The sequence below is a fragment of the Anas acuta genome, chromosome 16, assembly GCF_963932015.1.
Source record: "Anas acuta chromosome 16, bAnaAcu1.1, whole genome shotgun sequence".
Lineage (NCBI taxonomy): Eukaryota > Metazoa > Chordata > Aves > Anseriformes > Anatidae > Anas > Anas acuta.
The window spans coordinates 1365855-1386726 of record NC_088994.1 but is presented as its reverse complement, the minus strand read 5'-3'; the positions used below and the strand labels follow the sequence as shown (position 1 = coordinate 1386726).

At 45.6% G+C, this 20872-nt stretch overlaps 1 protein-coding gene across 1 annotated transcript; it reads left to right on the top strand.

Annotated features, from left to right (window-relative positions):
* Positions 1 to 5907: 5907 nt before the first annotated feature.
* LOC137865459 (somatomedin-B and thrombospondin type-1 domain-containing protein-like) lies at positions 5908 to 19462 on the top strand. Its single transcript, XM_068700558.1, has 5 exons — positions 5908 to 6420; positions 9853 to 10047; positions 10987 to 11065; positions 13430 to 13606; positions 18485 to 19462. Exons 1-5 carry the CDS (start codon positions 6204 to 6206, stop codon positions 18600 to 18602), a joined length of 786 nt encoding a protein of 261 aa, XP_068556659.1. The 5' UTR covers positions 5908 to 6203; the 3' UTR covers positions 18603 to 19462.
* The last annotated feature ends 1410 nt before the right edge of the window (positions 19463 to 20872 follow it).

Genomic DNA, 20872 nt, shown 5'->3' with positions numbered 1-20872 from the left:
CATGGGCTGCAGTCTGAGCTGTGGGACTGTGCTGAGATGCTGCATTTATCAAGGGCAAATACTCTTGAGGTTTAAACCCAAGAAGGTGTTTGCTGCTGCGACAGAGGCCCAGCCATAACTGCTCTGCCATGTTGGGGATTCTCTTGGTAGCACCTTGGAAGTCTGGGTCCTGGGGACAAAATTTGTGAGCTGAGAAACAGAGACTGTGGACCTAGGTGGTCATATGGGGAACTCTGGGGAAGACTGCTGCCCTCTGCACACTCTGTCCAGATGTGGTTCTCCTCTCTGCAGATGACCGTGAGCTTTACACAGGTAGCAAAGGCATGTCTGGAGAGGTGTGCAGCAGTTGCCTGTCTCCTAAGCACACAGAAAAGCCCAGGTCTAACAAAAAAGGATTTTTTTCTGGTTGAGATGGTTCTGGGTCAGCAGCCCAGTTCAGGTGTGATGATCAAAATGCCCTTCAGTCCTAAAGAGATCCCATCCCTTTGTCAGGATGTAGGACTGCTGCTGGCTGGGCTTTGTTTGCAGGTGGGGTTGAGGACTGTTTGGTCTGATGCTCTTCTCCACTACAGCAAGAGCTAGTATCTCAGGTCTCACGGGTCTATAGCCTGCTTTCTTCAGATGTCAGCCAACAAGATCTCTGAATTGTGCTTGGTAGCAACTCTTAACCCATGTTTCTATGTGCTAAAAAATAGCAGATGCATACAGAAAGGGAGAAGGAGAATGCCTCTCAAAGGTCTTTTCACTTCTATTCTTAGATCTCAAAGGATGCTGCAAAGGAGAGAATCACAGCACAGAACTTGAATCTCCTCCAAGTAAAGTGGCGTTAGGATCCCTGCAGGTGTATTCTTTGCTTACGGGTCTTGATAAAAGAAAATTCCACCTGAATCTTTTCTCAAATAAGCCTTTTTTAAGATGCAGTGCTTAGTCCTCCTCCCTTTCCTGACCCCCCAACACTTTTTTAATTGCAGCTTTCTGTACAGGGTGCCTGGGATAAGTATGCAGGCAGGCATTTTAAGAAAGCAGGAGCAGGTGTGAAAGTAAATTGCCCAGCTCCTGTAGTTTTTACAATTGTTATTTTGAGTTTCTGAAAGAAAGAAGAAAAAAAAAACACACCTTAATTCTTGCATTAGGATATTTTCACACATCAGATTTTTTTCTTTTTCTCCCTCAGCCCTTATGATCTGTCTGTGTCAATTTGTTTTCATCTTGACCTTAACGGTTTGAATTCGTATTGTGAGTGGGTGCATGGGAAAGCAAGACCACGTCTGCAGCAGTGATTTCTTTTGTCATTAAGGTCTAGCTAACCTAAAGAAAGACTCGAGAGAGGCAGGGCCTGTGAGGTAAGCAGGGAGGAACTGGATGCTGTAAACACAACTAGTGGCAGGGAAACCGCAGTGGCAGAGCTGCTGAGGCAGAGCCTGGGCTGGTGGCACCTCTCTCCCGACTCAAACCGCTGCCCATGCAGCCCCTTCAGCTCCTTCTTCAGCCTGCAAGAGAGATGATTAAGGGTGAACTCAGTGGCGATCTATAGAATCCTAAGTGGCCTTGAGAAAGTAAATGAGAATTGATTGTTCCCCGTCTCTTCCAATACAGGACCCAGGAATTCCAATTAAATCAACTGATGCCAGGTTCAGAATAACTTTGTGCCCCGTGCAGCATGGCATTCTTCTGTGAGAGGCTGCAGGGGCTAAAAGCTTACGTTGGTCTGAAGTGAGAGGGGAGAGGATTTGTATAAAACACCTTGGCTGAGGCATAGGCACCAGCTATTAGGTAATCCTGGAGGTGATTTACCAGAAGGTCTGAAAGCATTGTGGTGAAATACCACCAGACAACTTTTATTCCCTCCTGGGCATCAGGTATTGGCCACTATTGAACACAGATGTGGGGGAAGATAGGTCTTTGTTTTGGCCTAATGCAACTTTTCTAGTGGATAGATGAGTGCTCAGCTTTTTATCAGCAGCAGTCTGAGATCAGATCCCAGTCTCTGCTCTGGTTAGAGCAGCTCTGAGAAGCAGGACACTAACCAGCTTGTGCAAAGGATGTCTTTGACCAGTGTAAAGGAAGACCTGTGTGTACTGAGTTAATGTCAGGGCTGGGAAAGCAGCATCCCCAGGGCCTCGGGTGTGATGAAGGGCTGAGATGCTTCAGATATCTCCCGCTGCCAGCACAAGGGGAAGGGAGTTAAACAACTGAATGAAACAAGAAATAAATTCTTCTCAGGCTCCACTGAATGGCTTCAGTGGAATATCCAGGTAGGGTAAATCATTAGAGATTGCCACGTTTTTCTTGCACGTGTTCCTGCTTTTCTTGTGTTGGAGGCTTTTTTTTTTTTTTTTTTTTTTCTATATGCCACACAGTGGGAAGGATCTGGGATGGGAAAACACTCAGCAAACTACAGGATCAGCTAAGTGCCCTGAACACAAAAACACAGCAGTTGCTTCGGCCTTGGCATGTGGCCAGCTTGCCCCTATTCTGCCTGATCAGTGAGGCACAAGCATAATGGACAGTTTGAAAGGGAGAGTTAGTTAAGAATAGCACGGGGCACGTCGGTCTCTTTGGTTTTGTGTTGGCCTTCCTCTCCTCTGCTGTACTGTGTCTGGGTCAGGCCCGCAGGGCTTAGGAGCAAGTGCTGCTGCCCTGCCAGAGCAGCAACCTGAAAGGGAGGAAATTTAGGGCTTGCACCTACTACTGAAAATGAAACACTCTGTTTCAAAGGATGCTACAGCATCATTTCATAAAGGAGGGTATCCCCAGAAACAGGATGATCAGACAGGAAGAAAGGGCTGAAAGATTTTAATGTAGCTACTAGTTGAGAGCTCAGATTCCAAAGAGCAAAGGGGTGACAGGAGTTGGCACACAGATTTGGTTTGTTTAAATACCATCTGTGCTTAGGGTCGAGTCTGATTATCACCTATCCCAAAAGGCCTCAACCTCTCACTGGGCTTCTTGGTCTTGGAGTTTTGCTGCATCTACTGGATTTGTTTGTAGTAGGAAGCTGAATTATTTGTCCCAGCTTTTCTTTGAAAACATTCAAGTTTCTGAGGGTTTCTCTGCTGGTATTTAAAAGCTGAGAACAAAGCTGATGTGCGCCTGGAATTACTCAAGTTGGTACCTGCTCATTGCAGCAACAATGTACGTGGAAACACTGACCTTTGCTTTTGGACAAGCATTGTCATGTCTGTTGATTTGTGTCATACTCCGGAAGGCTCAAGTGAATTGGTGGTACTTGCTGAAACAGAACAAAACAAGCAGAGCATCCCATGAGATAGCTTCTAAGAAGGGTTTGAATGAGTTGGCAGCCAGCTCTCCTGTGGCCTTCACATATCTATAGAAATCAGCTCCAAGAAATCAAATCACTTGGTTGGCTACTTTCCTTTTATGCTTTTACAGACTTGGCTGTCACAATGGAGGCTAAAATCAGATGCTCTAAACCAGAACCCTTTTTTTTTTTTTTTGGCCTGTGTACTGATAGCTCTGCTGATGCCCTTATTGCTGCAATGCACAAGAATCCAGGTCCTGCACAAGGGTTGTAATGTGCAAGAGGCTGTACAAACACAGAACAAAGAAAATACCTCTCTCCTTATGCATTTACAGTGTACATGTAAATCATCAGGTGACAGACAGATGGATACAGAGATGGATACATATAGGGAGTAGGGTAAATCCTGTTTTAGAATGTGGTAAATACTATCCAGACTACATAATGATTTATTTTATTTTATTTTATTTTATTTTATTTTATTTTATTTTATTTTATTTTATTTTTTTATTTTGTCAGGAGGAGGGGGCTTATGGCAAAATAAAGTTTAAGAAGGGGCTGGCACTGGACAGAATTCCCCATACCACAGCTGGTTGGCTCAGCCTTTGTCAGAGATGGTAATGGACAGTGATGAACTATCCCAGACACTACCCAGAGTAGAAGTGAGAATAAGCTTCCTTCCCTTGGTCGCTTGGGAGGGACATTGCATCTGTTGACATCCTCTGTCCATCAGCGTTAACGAAGGGAGCAGGAGGGCCTCTGGGAACTGGGTCAGCAGCAGCTCCATCACAGTGCAACTTAATTAAGCAAGGGAAAACGAGCAGGAGGGAAGGAGCCCCTCATGGCCAGCAGGGAAAGCAGCTGTGTTTGAACAAGCAGATAAAGCAGCTTCTCCACCTGCCCTGGTGAGCTGCTGCTTGATGTTCCCTGTAGGTTGGAAGACACAATTTCCACTGCCAAGGACAGCCCTGCAAGCTGTTCTGCTGCTGAACATTCCTTGTAACACGGGCTAGCCACAGTTCCTTTCTATAAAGCACACTCGCTTGGCTCCAGTATTCCTCATAGGGCCAACAGTCCCACTTTTAGAATCGGCAATTCTTTTGCAACAGACCTCTTGCTGGGCTGCCATGGTCCAGGGCTTGGGCCATGCTTTCCCTGGCTTCTTTAATATTATTATCTTTGGAGCATGTCAGGGGAAAAAAGACACAAACCTTAAAAAAAATCCCCTAGGATTATGTCAAACCACAAGGAAGAACTTTTGCTTTCAGACCAGGAACGTGAGATAAGCAACAAAGTTTTCTCCCAAAAGCTTTAGAGTGGGGGATGTATTGAATGGAAACCCCGTGAGATATCTGAACCCAGATCTGATTTTCCTAATAGCACAGGAACAGTTAAAATTGCAGTCTTAATATGAGAACATTGCTTTCTAAAACTAATTTTTATTCAGTCAGTTTTGTGTGTCTCAGAATAATATGGTTGTATTCCTCCTACCCCAACTTGGAGCATGGCAGTATCAGTGCTGGAAACAGAAACACCTGGGAAGTGTTCTCTATTACTGCCTTTGGTTAATTGTGCAAAAGCTGTACAATCCTCTGTTTGTGTTGACTAATTAGTTGAGTAATGCAGTCTCCTTTTGAATGTTCTTCCTGTTCTAGATCAAGAATGATGCATACATTGATTAAATGACTTTTGGTCACATAGTGAGTGACTCATTGGCAGAGGCAGGAATTAACACCTGGTATCTTTAAATTTCTCCCTAGACCCTATGGCCTCTAATTTTTAGTGCTCTTCTCTTTCCTCTCATGTTTTTTTTTTTTCGTCTCTTACCCACTGTAGGATTTGTTACGTCTATGATTTCCAAGGAGGCGATATCTGACCACTGCCAAGAAAATGAGACATCATTTCCTTGATACAGGTATCTAGGGACATACAAAGAAGCTGAAGTTCCTTTTATTCCTTATCTTTATGGAAGATTTTACCATGTTATGCCTGGTTTGGTATGATGCCAGGTCTCCTCTGTTCCCATACCTCCAGCACTGCGCATGATGAAGGTGTTAGCCTGTCCAGCAGTATTCGTGTTTTTATTATTATTATTTTTTTTTCTAGAAGCATCTTTTTCTGCAATCTCCCTGAAGTGGGAACACTGTCCATACCCACCGTTAGTACAATAGCATAATGAATCGCAAAAATTCAGTGGGTGGGCTTTATAAACCCCAGTACACTATTCAGCAAGGTGTAACATCTGTTGTGATTGATATTTTAAAGCAAGTCTGTTTGATAAGAAGTTACAGTAAAGCCTTTAGCGTCCCACTGAATAGCTAAATAATTAAATAATTCACAGGAGTGGCTCTAATCACTGAGCTTCTTGCATTTGAAAGTAAGCAGAAAATTCAGAGGAGCTCTGTAGAAAGGCACTGTAGCCAGCTGGGTCGCTTTCTTACAAGCTGCTGTACTGTAGTGGGAGAGGAGTAGTTTCAGGTTTTTAATGCCTCCTGAGGTATGCTGGAGTCAAATCTGGGGGGAAGAAAATAAATAATAATAATAAAAAAGTCTCTTTTGGTTGGTTTTGCTGACACTCCTCGCGGCAATTCGGCTGGCAGTCAGTGCAGAAGCGACCCCCTTCAAAACCCCTCAGCACCTTCGTGGAGCTGCCCCGAAGGCGGGGGAGCCCCCGGGCCCCGGCAGGAGCACCGAGAGCCGCCCGAGGGCTCTGGAAGCCGGCTCTGAACCCACGGCCCCAGGCCAGGAGCCGCGCCCCGGCCCCGGGGCACCCCGCGGGAGGCCGGGCGGGCCCTGCCCGGTGCCTTCCCCTCACAGCGGCGGGGCCGGGGCGCGGGGGAGGCGGGCCGGCTCCTTCCCCCCGCAGCAGCCGGGGAGTAACGAAAGCAACCGGGGCCGGGCAGAGCCGTCCCTCGGTACCCTCAGGCCGTGCCGGGCCGCCATGCCGGGCCGTGCCGCCGCGCTGGTGCTGGCGCTGCTGGCCCTGCCCCGCCGCGCCGCCGCCGGCTGTGCCGCCCTGGGGCTGTGCTGCCCCGGCCGAGACCCGTCCTGCCTGGGCACCGGCTGGCGGCCCGACGGCTCCTACGGGCCCTGCTACTGCGACCAGGCGTGCGAGCACACCCTCGACTGCTGCCACGACTATGCCCGGGCCTGCCCAGGTGAGTGTGGCTCCCGGTGCCCCGCTGCCCGTCCTCTTTCAAGGTGTCCCGCACCGGGCACGGCTCAGGTACGGGTGTGGGGATGGTGAGAGGGGATGTGGGGTGGCCGAACCGGGGAGCTTTGCTCCACACCAAGGAGGTGTGGAGGTGCCCAGGTGCCATGGGCTGGGGGCGTCAGGATGGGTGTGGGAGTGGTGGAAGGGGTGGGCGTGCCTGCCTTGGCGAGCTGGAGTGGGAGCAGAGCCCCAAAATAACCCTGAAGAGAGAAGTTCACTCTGCTGTTCCGAGTGGTGAAGGGGAGCTTAAGTGACTTGACAGGTTTACACATGTGAAATGGGACGTTTCCCAACTCAGAAGTCCCCTGTCCCAGTGCCTTTGGGGGCTGCTGATGATGGATGGGATCAAACCCACTGCTCCTGCTGATCCGTGCAGCCCTGCAGAGCCCGTGCTGCTGAGCCTTTGTAAATGTCTGCTGGTAAAGTACAGGTGTGTATTAGGGAGATCAGTTATTTTAGTGAGTGGTGCAATCCCATATCCCTTCCCCACAAATAGCATCCTCAAGGAGACTTATCCCCCCACAGAATGGCTTTTTTATTTTCCAGCCTGCATGGCTGTGCCTTTTTGCACGGTTTTGCTTCAGGCTGATGTTCCTGTGATTCAGTTGCCTTTTTCCTTTCAAAAAAGAGCTGGAAGGCAGGTAGGAGATATCCCGAAGCTGGAAGGAAATAAGATCATCCCGATGCACTTTAGACAAACTGTGAACAAGGAGACCACTACCAGCCGCCGGGCACAGCTGGCAGCGTTGAGCATGACAGCGATGGGACCCTCCTGCAGCATGCCGGCCTGGCCCCAGGCTGTCACAGCAGTGCCCCGGCCCTGCTGGCTGTTCTCAGCTCCCGCTGCTTTGGGCAGTCCGCCGGGATAGCTGGCATCAGTAGGAACCCCTCAACCCCCCGTTCGTGTCACAGCAGGGTGCTAAGAGAAATGTGTTTGCAGGAGCTTACACCTCATGAGGAAATGGCAAAGGGCAGTCACGGCTCCAGTCCCGTGGTGTCCCTGGTGTCGCACGGTGCTCGGCGGTGCCGTCCTGTGGCATGCCGGCGGTACGGCAGCATCCTGCCGGCTCGGATGGGTCCTGGGGGACTGGCTCTGTGCATGGCATGATGCCGCTGCCCTGCTGCCTGTGGTCCCTCTGTGCTGCATGGAAGGGACCCAACTCTGCTTTGACTTCTGTCTTTGTAGCCTGGCCTTTCTTCTGTAGTTTTCTTTTTGTCCAATCGCTACAGAGCTACTTTATCAAACTAACTTTAAAGCAAAATATGAAGGCAAAGACATTAATATCTGAGGCCAAATGAAACTGAAAAGAGCAGAAGATTCAAAATAAATGTGATGCACAAAAGGATTTTAATGTACAGCATACAAGCTGATGCACAGGCTTTTCTTGTGGTACATTGCTGCAAATATGAAATGTCTCAGATAATTGATAAATCTTTGAATAGGTTTAAAAACTGTGTGTGGTGCCATTGGACAAAAAAGAAGAGCATTTGAAAAATCTTCCTAAAGTTTCTGAAGACATGAGGGAAGAAGGGATGCAATCAAAACAGTGACATCCCAGCTTCTCTGTGCCTGTGTGCTCCTGTTACTGTTTCAGCCAGGCAAGGAAGATTGAATTGTGAGGCACAGTTAATTACAAAAGGCATGTGAGGCTCTGTTCCCACTGATACCTGTCAGGAGTTCCTGAGCAGAAGGGCTAGCCAGGCACAATTACAGTGGAGGCCAGCCAGTGTCCTGCCGGGAGAAAGAGATGCCAGAGTAGCCAAGGCTGGAATACTGGTGGCCTTCTGCTAAGTCAGGTCAGATGGTGTGGTTCACAGACAAAGAGTGGACACAGAAGCAGTAAAATGTTTTGGCAGTTGTGTGCACGTAGTCTTCCTATGCTGTGATAATAAATGTACGGCTTAGCATCACAGAATTCTTTCTCAGGAGTGCTGCAGGGACAGTGAAGCTAGACGGTGCTCCTTGATGTCCCCCTGCTCTCCCTTTGCCAGCGGAAGGCTCGCTGCATTCACTTGGTCCTCATAAGAGTTTTGTGCTCATTCCAAATTTTGTTTGCTAGTTGAAAGCGCCACCCAAGAAGATGAAAGGCTCAGGGAGGACAGGAATTGCACTTCTGCCTAAATATTTGCAAAAGCAGTAGTTACTGGAGTCAGTGGAAAATGTGAATACACACATGCTAAACCCACCTATGGTACCCTGTGTGGCTGTATCAGACCTACCACATCAGTAACAATGACCTGGGAGTAACGATACAAATTTCCTTTTTTTTTTTTCTTTTTCCTGCCAAGGTGTTTGCTTAAAATCTAAAATTCTTCTGTGGATAATACCAAGAAAAGGTACAGTTCTTTGTCCAGTCACTTAGGCTATGAAGGAATAGGCAGAATGTGATCAGAAGTGAGCTGAGTGAATAGTCCTGCTGGTGGCATATCTGAGCAAGGCATGAGTTCCTCAAGTTGTATTTCTTATGTAGATCCAAAGGATGTAGAATTTTTTGACTGGGCTTACCTGCAAGTGTTTTTTTCCTGGATGTGTTGTTTTTGATGTTTAGGTTGTGTTGGTTGCGTACAATTGATGTAGTATATCATGAGCTATTGTACTAGGTTGCCGTTGAGAGAGGCCAGCAGGTGAATGCTGTTGTGCTCTCAAGCACTTCCTCTGTTATTTTGGATAGCTCTCTCCAGACGTGCAGTCCTATGAAGCTCAACTATGGGCACGCTCATGGGGAAGAGATCACAAAAGGGGATATGTGACATAGGGAATGATATCGGTGTGTTTTAGAGTGAATGAATGGGATATTAAATGCTAAGGGGAGACGTTTCTGCAGCTGCTTGTAAGCCGAAGCTTTGGACTTTGGCACCAAAGATACTGTGTGAGAACAGGTAGGGATGCTCAAGGACGTGAAGATTTTTGATGCATTACTTACTAAAGATTCCCAAAACTTAAAGTCATGGATAAATGTCTTGAAATTGGTACCAACATGTACAAGTTGGAAGCTATTGTATTGTATTTCACTTCTAGAACTCTGCCATCAACTCCAGCCAGCCATGCAGTGGTCCATACTCCATGGCTGGTTGTCATTTTCTGTGTGACAGTTCATTCAGTGCAGGTGCCAGTTTGCATTGGAAGCTTGCAGCAGCATAGCTAGAGGGAGGTGAGTGGCCCCATGTAGTTTGGACTGGGTTGGTTGGCTGGAACTTCTGGCCAGATGACTCCTGGGAACAGAGCTACTGGGAAGTGCCTGGCGCAACTTTGGGACAATTGTGAAGAAAGGAAGGTTGTACAGAGCTGTGTCAATAAGTGTCTTTTCTGGAGAAGGTGCATTGCTTGCCTCATTTCTGTAACGTTTTACACTTCTGTTTCTTACTCTTCTTCCAGTTATGCCCTGTGTTGTATCTCAGTGGAGCGTCTGGAGTGGCTGTGCAGAGCCTTGCAAGACAACATACCGTGTTCGGAGGAGGCATGTCATCCAGGAGCCCAGGAATGGAGGAGAGGTATGCCCTCCTCTGGAGGAGAGGGCTGGCTGCGTGGAGTACTGGACTCAGCAAGGAACAGAGTGCAAACAGTACCTGAGTAAGTCCGCTGAAAGTGTAAGTGTCTTGGTGATAGGGGTAGGACTCTTGTTTACGCCAGCAGACTTGGTCTTTATTGTATTTGAAAAGAGCTGTTTTGAGACACCAGCAGATTTGCTCTGGGCCTGTCTGATGTAACTGAGAACTGAGCTCTTCATGCAGGGGTTTAGAGATATCCTTCCTGGGACAATATTTAAAAATAGCACCTGCCGTTTGCTGTGGTCTGGTGTGTTTCAAAAGTGAAATATTACAGACCTGTTGTGTTCTCACTTATACAACTGTAAATCTCTGGCACTTTCGATAGAGTTGGTAGATTAATGCTAGTTTAAAACTTCTGGAAGTGAGTGTTGAGCACTTTTTTTTTTTTCTTGTAATGAATGAGTCATCTGTAAAAAGTCATGAAGGAGCAATACCCATCAAAGGCAAGGTATGACTTCTCTGCACTGGAACAGAGTGCATGCAGAGTAAACCTCCTGCTGCTTTGTGGAGAAATACCTGATTTGAGTTTGTCCTGGTTAACTTTTTATGACATACATTTGCTGATTTTTAGAAGAACTGCTCATTATTTTTTTTACTGTTATTTTTGGGTCAAAATCTGTCCAGTCTGGATTCTAGCTACAACTGGCTTTTCCAATCCTCTTGAGAGTTGGCATTAAGTGAATATTGCCTCCTGCTCTGTCTTTTGGGAGTGCCTTACTCCAGGGATGCAAAGGTTTGTTTTACTCAGGCAAAAATATAGTAGCTATACAGATTCTCTTCTCAATGAAATGATTGGTGGTCACTGATAATATGAAAATACAAAGTTATATTTGTTTTTCTCTCCTGCCAAAGATAAAACCATATGAGATTAAAGGTCCATCTTCACTGTTTTGCAGACATTGACAGCCTCAGTGTGCTGTTATCACTTACTCTGTGTACTTTTTCTCTTTGATATATGCAGTCCCTGCGTTAATAACAACAGGAGGGTTTGGAAAAGCGAGGAAAAAAAGAGCTGCAGATGATGGCAATGAAAGAGTGGGGTAAGTTGGAGATGCAGCACAGTGACACAGTCATATTCTACCTTGAACATCTCTCTGGTAGCAGTTCAGGGCCCAGCATCATGCTGATAAGAACCATCAGGACAAGAGCACTTCATTAGAGCAGGGTGCTGCTCTCCCCTGAGCAACAGCAATATCTGCAATGGACTTTAAAGTTGTTGGACTGCCTTGATGTAAGGCCAGTACAAGGCTGAAATTCAGATCTTAAACAGTAATGATGCCATGAGTTGAGATCGGGTGATCAGTAGACCAAAGACCAGTCACTTCAGCTCTTCTCAATGTCCAGTTGGAGTGCTCAGTGCTTGTCTTCATGGCAGGATGTCTGGCAAGGAGCTCTTGAAAGTTTTGTGGCTGTCATTAGTTAGACTGCTTCCTGAAAAGAGTCCTAACCACAGACCATATTTAATATTTATACATGCATCTTTACTATAAGCATGTGTGCTATACTGCACAGTTAAGAAGCAGTGGACTTAGCTAGGACGAAGAGTCAAATAAGATGGACTGGTGGCCCCTCTATAAGAATTAATGCTGTCAGACTGTGGATGCTGGCGTGTGATGTGTCTGCTCAGCAATCCTGACAGATGAAACTTCTGTGCTACTTCTTTAACCAGTGTTAAGACCAGCATGTCTCTCTTCCTTAAGAGACTCACTGACTGGAAAACTTGTAACACCAGCCTTACAGGAGCCTTGGTCTATACTAGTTTCTATGAGAGAGAACAGTGTGTTCCTGATCCAGGGTTTATTTTCTATCTATGTATATCATTGAGGACCAGTCTTTAACTGTATAATGGAGACAGGCGTCATGGAATAGAAATATGTTATGGCTATTGTTGGCTTCTGAGGGTTAATGCTGAGCCCCCAGAAGTGTTGCTGAGAGCTGCTGACCTGAGGGATAATGCCTTGGTATCAGAAGTGGAAACAGGTGCTGTTTGCACTGTTCTGTGTAAATGGAATAAATTCTAAGGGGACAAAATCTGCTATTTTGAGAAACTCTTCCTCCTCCTATTTCAGCTCCTTTTGGCTGTAATGCTGCCCATTTTCTTCTGTAGTACAGTTGCACAGCACAGGTACAGACAGGATTGTGCAGAAAACTATCTGTTGCCTTTTACCCACTGAGACACAGCTGCCTTTGTGTATGCTGAACTGCCTCCAGGCTGATGCCCCAAACACAGAGGGCTGGCATTGACCTTCCCAGTCCTCTTCTTTCCCAGTTGGGGTCGTTAGTTGCAGCAACACAGTGCTGATACGAAAGGTTATCTTTCATCCTATCAGCCCTCTCGAACAGCTTTGCAGTGTGGTTGTTCTCCACAGAATTGTATTGTAGTCTCTGATGGTTTACTTGTTTCTTGTGGAGAGCTGCCATTCCCGTGAATGGCTCGTAGAGTTTCCCAGAACTGTGCTTACAGCATGAAGTAGCCAAATACTTGTTAATTTATTTCCCCACATGCTGTTGCACATGTAAGCATTTCCATAGTGTGTGGGTGTGTCCACTCCCCTCACTTAAGTATCTGAAGGAAAGAGCATCTGTTGACCCTGAGCCTCCCTTGCACTCATAGTTTGTTGAGTCTTCTTCCTGTAGAATTTGGAAATGTCAGCACAGGTCTACTGCACGCATTTGTTCCTGCTCCCTTTCAGATAAGGCATGGAAGCATGCAGCTTGCACAGTTCACTTGAAGGTGTTTGGAAATCCCCATGATAACTGATATACAACCAGTCTAGACTGGAACCCAATCCTTTGCTGTGTTTGTAGACAGTTACTGAACTTCCTTGGTTTTCCCCTTCAAACAAGGCCAGTTCTTTTCAGCTTTTCTGCCAGATTTGGTTCGTAGCAGAAGCACAGAGCAGTCTGAGCAGAGCAGAAATGCCATGTCAGTCTTTGTAACAAGACACGACAACCTCACTGTCTCTTAGGAGGGAGATCATTGCAAGGAAAACCTTTACAGACCAAATATTAGCTCCCATCACAAATCACTCTACAAAATTCATTGTAAGTCATTGAGATGATGGAGAAGCATGGCTGAGCAAATGAATACCAGGCATGGAATCAGAAGATCTGGCCCTATTGGTTTTTGGCTTTAGTCAAATGCTTGACCTATTTGCATCTCCTTTGTAAAAGAGGTGTTGGTAATACCTGCTATTATTTGATATGTGAGTTGAAAGCATCACAGAGTAGCTTTACTCCCCATTTAAGCTTGTCAGAATACAGGTACTTCACGTGTTCTGTTTTTCATAGCCTTGGGTGATGGATTTGGTTTGTTTCTAATTAGTGATCTGTAGTCACTGAATTTAATCTTGCTCTTATAGTCCCGCAGAAGGTGCTAACCTAGTTGGTTATTTTGCTTGCAGATACTGTGTCGAATTCCAGCTTGTGGCCATCACGCCGGCCTGCTTGCACAGTCACCACTCGTACACTCACTGGATGCAGTATCTCAGGGAGGGCCACACCGTCTGCGTGGAGTGTCAGCACCCAGCTTTAGACTCCAAGAGTCTACATTGCTACGGGGATGGCAGCGGAAGCAAAAAGTAAGAGTTTTGGATTCTTTTTTCATGTTGGATTTTTTGTTTTAGTTCCTTGATCTGCTTGTCCCAGTTTCATAATGCGCTACACTCAGCTCGCTGAATTGCTGTACATATATTAAGTGGTGATCCTTGTTGCATACCATGAATTACACTGGAAATATTCTAATTACTTTCTTGCAGAGATGAAATATCCTGGTGAAGGTAGTGGCAGAGAGAGGTCTAGAGCGTGGGAGTCCCTGCACTTAGTCTGCTAAATCTCACTGACTTTTAAGTGGAACAGTTGTGTGTTTTTTTTTTTGCTGGTATTTTAAAGACACTTCAACCATACCTCCAAAGTTAACAATTCTGTCAGATGTCAAATAAAACAAATTGTTAAGCACTGGGGATTTTTTTTTCCCTACAAGTGACCATTTATGAATATTCCTGGCAAGTGGTAGCTGGCTTAGGGACTTGGAGTAAGTGCTGGCACCTGAGGTTGGATGGAAATACTGTTAACTCCTTGCACTTTCAGCATCCTTTCCCTAGAAAGCTGAAAATGCTTTGGGGCGATTGATGGAGACCACCCTAGTTGTACAGGTTGGGTAGACTCTAGTGAAGATGGAAGATGAAGGGAATGGCTTGAAGCTGTGAAACACATCTGTGGCAGAGCCAGCAACAGAGGAGTCCTGGCTCCCAAACCTCTGCTGTAGTCATTGGAGGCACAGCTTGTGCATTGCTTTTATCCTGATACTCTTGGAATTTAACCCTGTGGTTGCTTTATTAAAGGCATCCTATGAAACTGCAAAACAGCCTTGGCTGGGAAAGTCATTGTCTGTCAATGGTGGGGAGGAATATTTTAAAAACACGTATAAAGGTTGAAATAAGCATGATTGTTTGGCTTAGGAACTCTAAACTAGGTTTATTAGGCTTTAAGCACACCAAGTATTGCACTAGCAAGACGGCCAATACTGGTCCTTTTATCAGGGTTTGTCTCAGGCTTTTAGTAAGAGGAAATCATGTAAGGTTCTTTTCCTTCCTTGCCTCAGCCTGTTATGTACAAAGGTTTCAAAAGGCTTTTATATAAAGAGGAAAAAATCTTACTTGGGTGGCAAGGATAAACTCTTTCTTGTGTTCAATATGTAAATAATTTTAAAAGCTTACAATAATGTTATTTTACAAAAACATTGGAGCCAGACAGGAACATCAGATTAAGCAAAATAAAAAGTATATTCAGAAATTGGTTTCCTCACAGGACTGCATAAAAAGGAAGAGGGCATTTTCATTTGCCTAGCTATTGGGTGAACAACACTGTATGTGGAATAGAAGCGCAAATTAAATATGATTGTGTCCCTCAGGAATGGTGATCTGATCCATCTCCAGCCTTCAGCCTGCCAACATGGGTAGTCATAAAGGAATTGGAGCGGATGGTGACTGGTTCACTGACTTCAGTGAACTAGGACTCAGCCTGTGTCTCAGCAGCGAGTTTGAATCCACTGGAACTGAGCAGAGCCTAGGAATTGTTCCCAGAGACTTGCTGTAGGTCTGGAAGATAAATTGGTGGGTCCGTTTCATATCAGGCATGTGAGAACCAGCAGGGAAAACAACTTTTAACACAGTAAGCTTTCACCCCTCCAGTGTTACTGCCTATAATATCAAATGAAGTCATGCCTGTGGCATTTTTCTGGGCAGGTATGAGCTCTCTGCGTGTGCCAAGCTGAAGTACCGTGTGTGTTCACTTGAGTTCATTACCAGGGTAGCAATGTAGGCTTGCAGCGCTGAGCCTGGGCTGGCCTGAGCAAAGCTCTTATCTGCAGGACGATGGAGACACACTTTATGCCTCCTTGAACTAGCAGTGCTGGGCAGCTTTGGCAGAGATGAGCAGGCAAATGGCTGGTGGAACATGAATGATGTCTGGCCTGCAGCTTCCTCCTGTGTGTGTGTGAGAAAATTTCCCTTACGTTTCACATGGATTTGTAGATGACCCCCACATGTCCACTAGAGAACCTTCATGGCGTGGTCTGGTGCTCAACACTGTGACCTGACAGTGGTGGATCAAGTTGATTCTTGTCTAGGGCTGGATACCTTGCTTGATTTGTGTGATATCAACATCCTGAATATTTAATACAGGTATTCTTTATATGAACAGAGCCATTCCCTAACTATAATTAGAGTTTCCAGAAATAATACACCTTTTTTCAACCAGGTTACGTGGAGGAAAGGACTCTTGGTGGGGATAACCATTGAGTAGGGTGAGGGGAATGTCTGTGAAAAGGCTTCTGCCTTCTGTCAGTCAGTGGATGTATCTGAGCGTGCAGTGTTGGAATGGAGCAGTGCTGTGAGAGGAATGTGTGGCGAGCTGTTCAGGCTGGGATTTGCTGGCCAGATGTGGAGAGCATAAATGTGATGCTTAGAAAGAACAGTGGAAGAAGATGGGAGGGCAACTGCTGCCCTGAGATAAAGGACAGTGGAAGGCCAAAGCTAATGCCAGAGCCTAGGATGCAGCCTGGGTGAGTACACCCAGATCTGCTCATGAGTCTGGCTGCATACTCAACTTGCTCTCATTTTGAATTTTCACCTGTGTAACCCTGCCAGCCACCCTGCTGGGGAGCTGTGGGTGGTTTGCTGGTGACCTTAGAGCAGTGGTTACACGTGCTGCCCTGGGTCTGCCTGGCTGAGGCTGTGCGGGGAAGCATGCACAGCTGCTGCTCCGTCACACCCACGCCGTGCCTGTGCTTTGCTTCTCTCGTGCTGTCAGTTCGGCAGCTTGTGCCAGCATTAAGCTCCCTGAGATATTGTTCCAAGAGTGACTCTCAGGAAGGAAAACATCTGACAGAGTTTAAAATAAACTCAGCAATGCTGGTATATTTTGATGAGTATTTCCTAATTATCATCTAATGTCTAAGTGGAGTCTGGCTTATAAATGCGTCAAGTTGGAGATGCTTGTTATCTTTGCCTTCCACCTGTCTCCCACTCTGTAGAAGATGCTAGTTCATTTTAACCCCTGTTGTGAAATGTGTGCAAGCTCAGGAGGTTTCCCAAAATATTTGATTTATTTCCAGGTCTCTGTGGCCATCAGGGTTAATTCAATTGCTTGGATCGGCTTCCTCCTTCTAGAAGGTTAAGAGATAAACAATGCAGAGCATTGAGCAAGGAAATTGATCTGTTAATTTTGGATCATCTTCTGAAAGATCTACAAATAAAGCACAATGCAGCAAACTTGACATCAGTGAAACTGTTACTCAGCCTGTGTCTAGAAGGATCCGCTGCTCTTCATCATCTGGAGCAAGCTGTAGCGGTTGTAGCACATAAATGTCCAGACTGCAGTAGTTTATGCCTATGCTCATGGCAGGGGGGGGAAAGAAAGAGAATGGATGGACTTGATTTATAGCAAAGTCAGTATTTGCCTTCCCCACCAGCAAGGCTGGAGTTGGCAAGTTTAGCTTATGTGTTTAAGGAGTAAAGCCTTTTAAAGGTAAAGCTGCAGCCCAAGTTTTGAAGGGGATGGGATTGATCTGTGCAGCCTGCTTTATCTGGGATCTTAATCCTCCCTGTGTAGATTCTGGTATTTTGAGATGACCTGAAGCCAGAAGAAAAATACAGTGAGTCTTCTTCCAACCATGTGTGATGCATAAAACCCTGCTCTGGAGCATGACATCTCATTAAACTAAGGGCAGAATTACCTTCATGGAGCTAGAGCACTAATTCCAGTTTCCACGGAACTATAAAACAAGCAGAAGTTAGGGATCTGTTGGGCTGTTCTGCTGACAGCCCTCTGCACAGGGCAAGAGGGTATCTGGAGATCGTGACATCTGTGCTTCTCCAAAGGACAGGTCTGAGACACACTGATGTGAAGAACTCCCTTAAGCTAGTAAACGATGATTTCTGGAAAGGAACACACTCCGCATCTTGTTTCTTGTACTCCAGCTGCTTGTGGAGATGGGTTTTATAAGTCTCCTGTTCAAGCCCAGGTTTATGTGCTCATGAGGGAGTATCTGTATCAAAGCCTGTGCTGCTACTGCCTGCAGTGATCCTTTGCTATAGCAGATTTTTAGTTTCTGTGGCTCTTTGGCCAGCATTTCTTCTGCAGCCACTGATTGTGAAAAACAGCCTATAGAGCTTGGTTGTTTTAATAGGATATCTGTCTGTTCAGTTCTGGTCAATGAATTGATGGACTGCCTGAGGGAACAGCGTTGTGGGGTTTTTTGTTTGTTTGTTTTTCATCTTCTTAAGAGACCTGTCAGTAGCCTTGTTCCAACAAAGGAAGGTCTGGTACCTCTAGCCAGCTGCAATCAAGAAGCCGTGTTAACATGCAGCTCTTAGCAAGGTAGAATAACTTTAGCAGATGGTCCACTGATGTGGTTGTACAGAGAGAGATGCTCACGTCCCTGCACCTGCTCACATGGAAGTGTGCTGTGGATTGTGTGTGCTGGGTACTCAGCATCTCAGTGGCCTTGGATGGCAACAGAGCTCCGCCTGCTGAGGGGGAGCACAGAAAGGGAAACACACAGAGATTTTGCCCACCATGCAGCCTGTCAAGTGTTTCAGTACAGGAGCTACGGGGATGTGGGAGCATTTCGTGAGTTGTTGCATGCAATGATGAACACCTTAGAAGGAAGGTTTCTGTGAATCATTTTGGACTTAGCATCTGCGGTATGTGCTGCTCTGGCTTCTTTCAGTCCAGTGTTCCTGCGAGGACTGCTTCACACTATTGTAATCCTGTGGGGATCACTGCCTGGTGCCACTTCACAGCAGCAGAAAGGGAGAATTGGGTCTATGGAGTGAAAACTGATGTTAGGAAACTGAACGGGACTGACTCAGTGATTTAAGCCCTGCTTGTACAAGTGACTTCCTGCAGCAGCAGTGCAGCGTGGTGACTTTCTCCCTCTTATGCTTGTGTTTCAGGAATCAGCTGTTGCACTGGCAAGCAGTAGGGAACCCTCGATGCAGGGGAACCTGGAAGAGAATTCGCCAGCTGGACACTTGCTCCTGTCCTTCTGTTCACAGCTTCTTGTTCATCTAACCCCTGACAGTCTCAGCAAGCAAGTGGTGTGACAATTGTCTGGCACAAGCATGGAGCAGCAAGAATAATCACAGCCAAAACAATGACTTCTCGATGTCACAGGCTATGCTGCTTACGTTCAAGAGGTTGCTGTCTGCACTGGGTCATCTCTGTGTGTACTCCTCAATTTCCAAAGAAATCAGGCTGGCAGTGAAGTGCCAGCCTCATTCTGTATATCCATTCCTGTAGCCTCTTCTGCCTGACAGAGGTCTTTCTGACCCTGCTGTCTTTAAAATTAACCCTCCCCATCCTCACATAAGAAAGCAGACAAAAAAGTCCACATAAACCCAAGTTTAATGATTGTTTTCTAAAGTCCTACTAAAAAAAATCAACAGCAGAATGATTTAACTCAAGTGCCTTCTTTTCATGGCAATAGTATTTCTTCATGGATGCTAGTGCTTATATATCTTTCCCTTTTGTTTGCCTCCCTCCTCCTGCCCCCGGTCTCATCATTTCATATTGATCCTCCTTCCATATTGATCCTCACTCTTACAGAGGGCTGATCTTGTGCTGCTGAGATAATGGAAAAACTTAGAAATGAGCCTGTTCAAATCTGTGAGAATAGAAGGTACCAGGGATAAATGGGTCCTTGACTTCAGGTTTCAAGGAGCATCTTGGAGTTGCCCCAAAATGCAGTGCTGTTCTGGAACTCATCCCAATAGCAAGTTATCCCAGGTGTACCTGGAGAGGTCGGCTGTAGCCTTGTATTTTTAACTGGAAATTATTTGAAATATTTTCTTTATAGTCTGATGATTTATGTTCACACTTTTCTATAAATGGAAATAAAAGAGACTGGAGATGTTCTCCCAGTGTGAGATTGATTAACCTGTGTAGTGCCATCTCTTTAGTTTCTGACCCTACTTAATTTGTTCCAGCCAATTTTGCTGTCCACTCCTGTGCTCCAGCAGGTAAGAGAAGTCACTGCTGTTCAGTTCCATAACCATTGAGGATTTGCAGAAGGAAGTCGATCAACATGACCTACCAGTATGCAGAAGAGCATATATTTCTTTTAATGTACACATAACTTTGAATCTCCTTAAAAGAATTATAACCTGAAGGCCAGGCACAGAAAAGGTTTGTGGCAGAGCGCTGCAGTGGCAAGCATCTAGGTGATTACATTCATCAAAACCCAGCTGAGTGGCTGGAGGTGGGTTCAGAAGAAAGTTTTGATGCTCAAGTCCATCTGTAGTCTAGGCCTGTTCTTTGAGTCTTGAAACCCACCTAGAGTCTATGTTGGCTTTTGTGAAAAGCTTACAGGGCACTGAGGATAAGTGCTTCAGATGGATAGATAGATGTGTACTATGGTGCTGAGAGGCCTAAAAGCTCTTGATGCCTCCTGGGCAGTGCAGTAGGGATTCTAGGACAAGGCTTCGCTTCTTATTGTGTGTTACAAGTTGTCTGTGTGAATTAATGACTCACGGTGGGGTGATCTCATCCCAGAGTAACTGGATTAACAAAAAAAAAAGCTTGTGCTTCACTGTCTGACATAATCTGCCTTTGTGGTCTGCTCAGGAAAACTCACTGGCTTGTGAACAGAGGGATGTGATCTGCTGAGGAATGGCTTATGAATAAATAAATAGAGTGCAGCATATTTTTTTTTTTGCAACGAGGAATGTCTATCAAGCTGGAAGTCAGGTTCTTTTTCTTGCCAGAGATACATAATCATAGTAGCATTTAGTCACTGGAAGGCTTTCTTTATCCTGCAGAAACTCTGTATTGGGCCACAAGAACCTAAAGAGGCAGCCGCTCATTTCAGCAGCAGAATGAAGCCTGCTATTGGAAACATTTTTCACTTTCAAAATCAACTCAACTTTTGACAACATGAACCCCTTCTCATATCACATGCTTTCAGAAATGAGTACTGAATCACTAAAGGATGTAATTTCTGTTTAGTAAGGCTTAAAAAATCAGTCTTCCAAATGTAGTGTTCACCCTGGTGCCCCTCTCCTATAATAACAGAACCAACCAGGTGGGAAGAGTCTGTACTGGACAATACATGATATTGTCAAGTGGGAGAAGCATTTATTATAATCAATGAAATTATGTGGTACCTTAAAGCACCTTAATTGCAATCCCTTTCTTCTATTGAGTACTTAAGAGACACTGTACTATATTTGTGTATAAGACTTTTGTCATAACACTTGCTGCCAAATGTTTAGTATTGACATTAAACCATTTGGTTGTGGATCTTTTAGGAAATGATGATTGGCATCTGCCACATGTAAATGGTA

What these genes read in the sequence shown, in the direction of transcription:
- LOC137865459 (XM_068700558.1), top strand. Translation starts at nt 6,204, where the DNA reads ATGCCGGGCCGTGCCGCCGCGCTGGTGCTGGCGCTGCTGGCCCTGCCC. An exon ending in CTATGCCCGGGCCTGCCCAG is followed by an intron (nt 6,421 to 9,852) that starts GTGAGTGTGGCT and finishes CTCTTCTTCCAG; the next exon opens with TTATGCCCTGTGTTGTATCT. An exon ending in GATGGCAATGAAAGAGTGGG is followed by an intron (nt 11,066 to 13,429) that starts GTAAGTTGGAGA and finishes TTTTGCTTGCAG; the next exon opens with ATACTGTGTCGAATTCCAGC.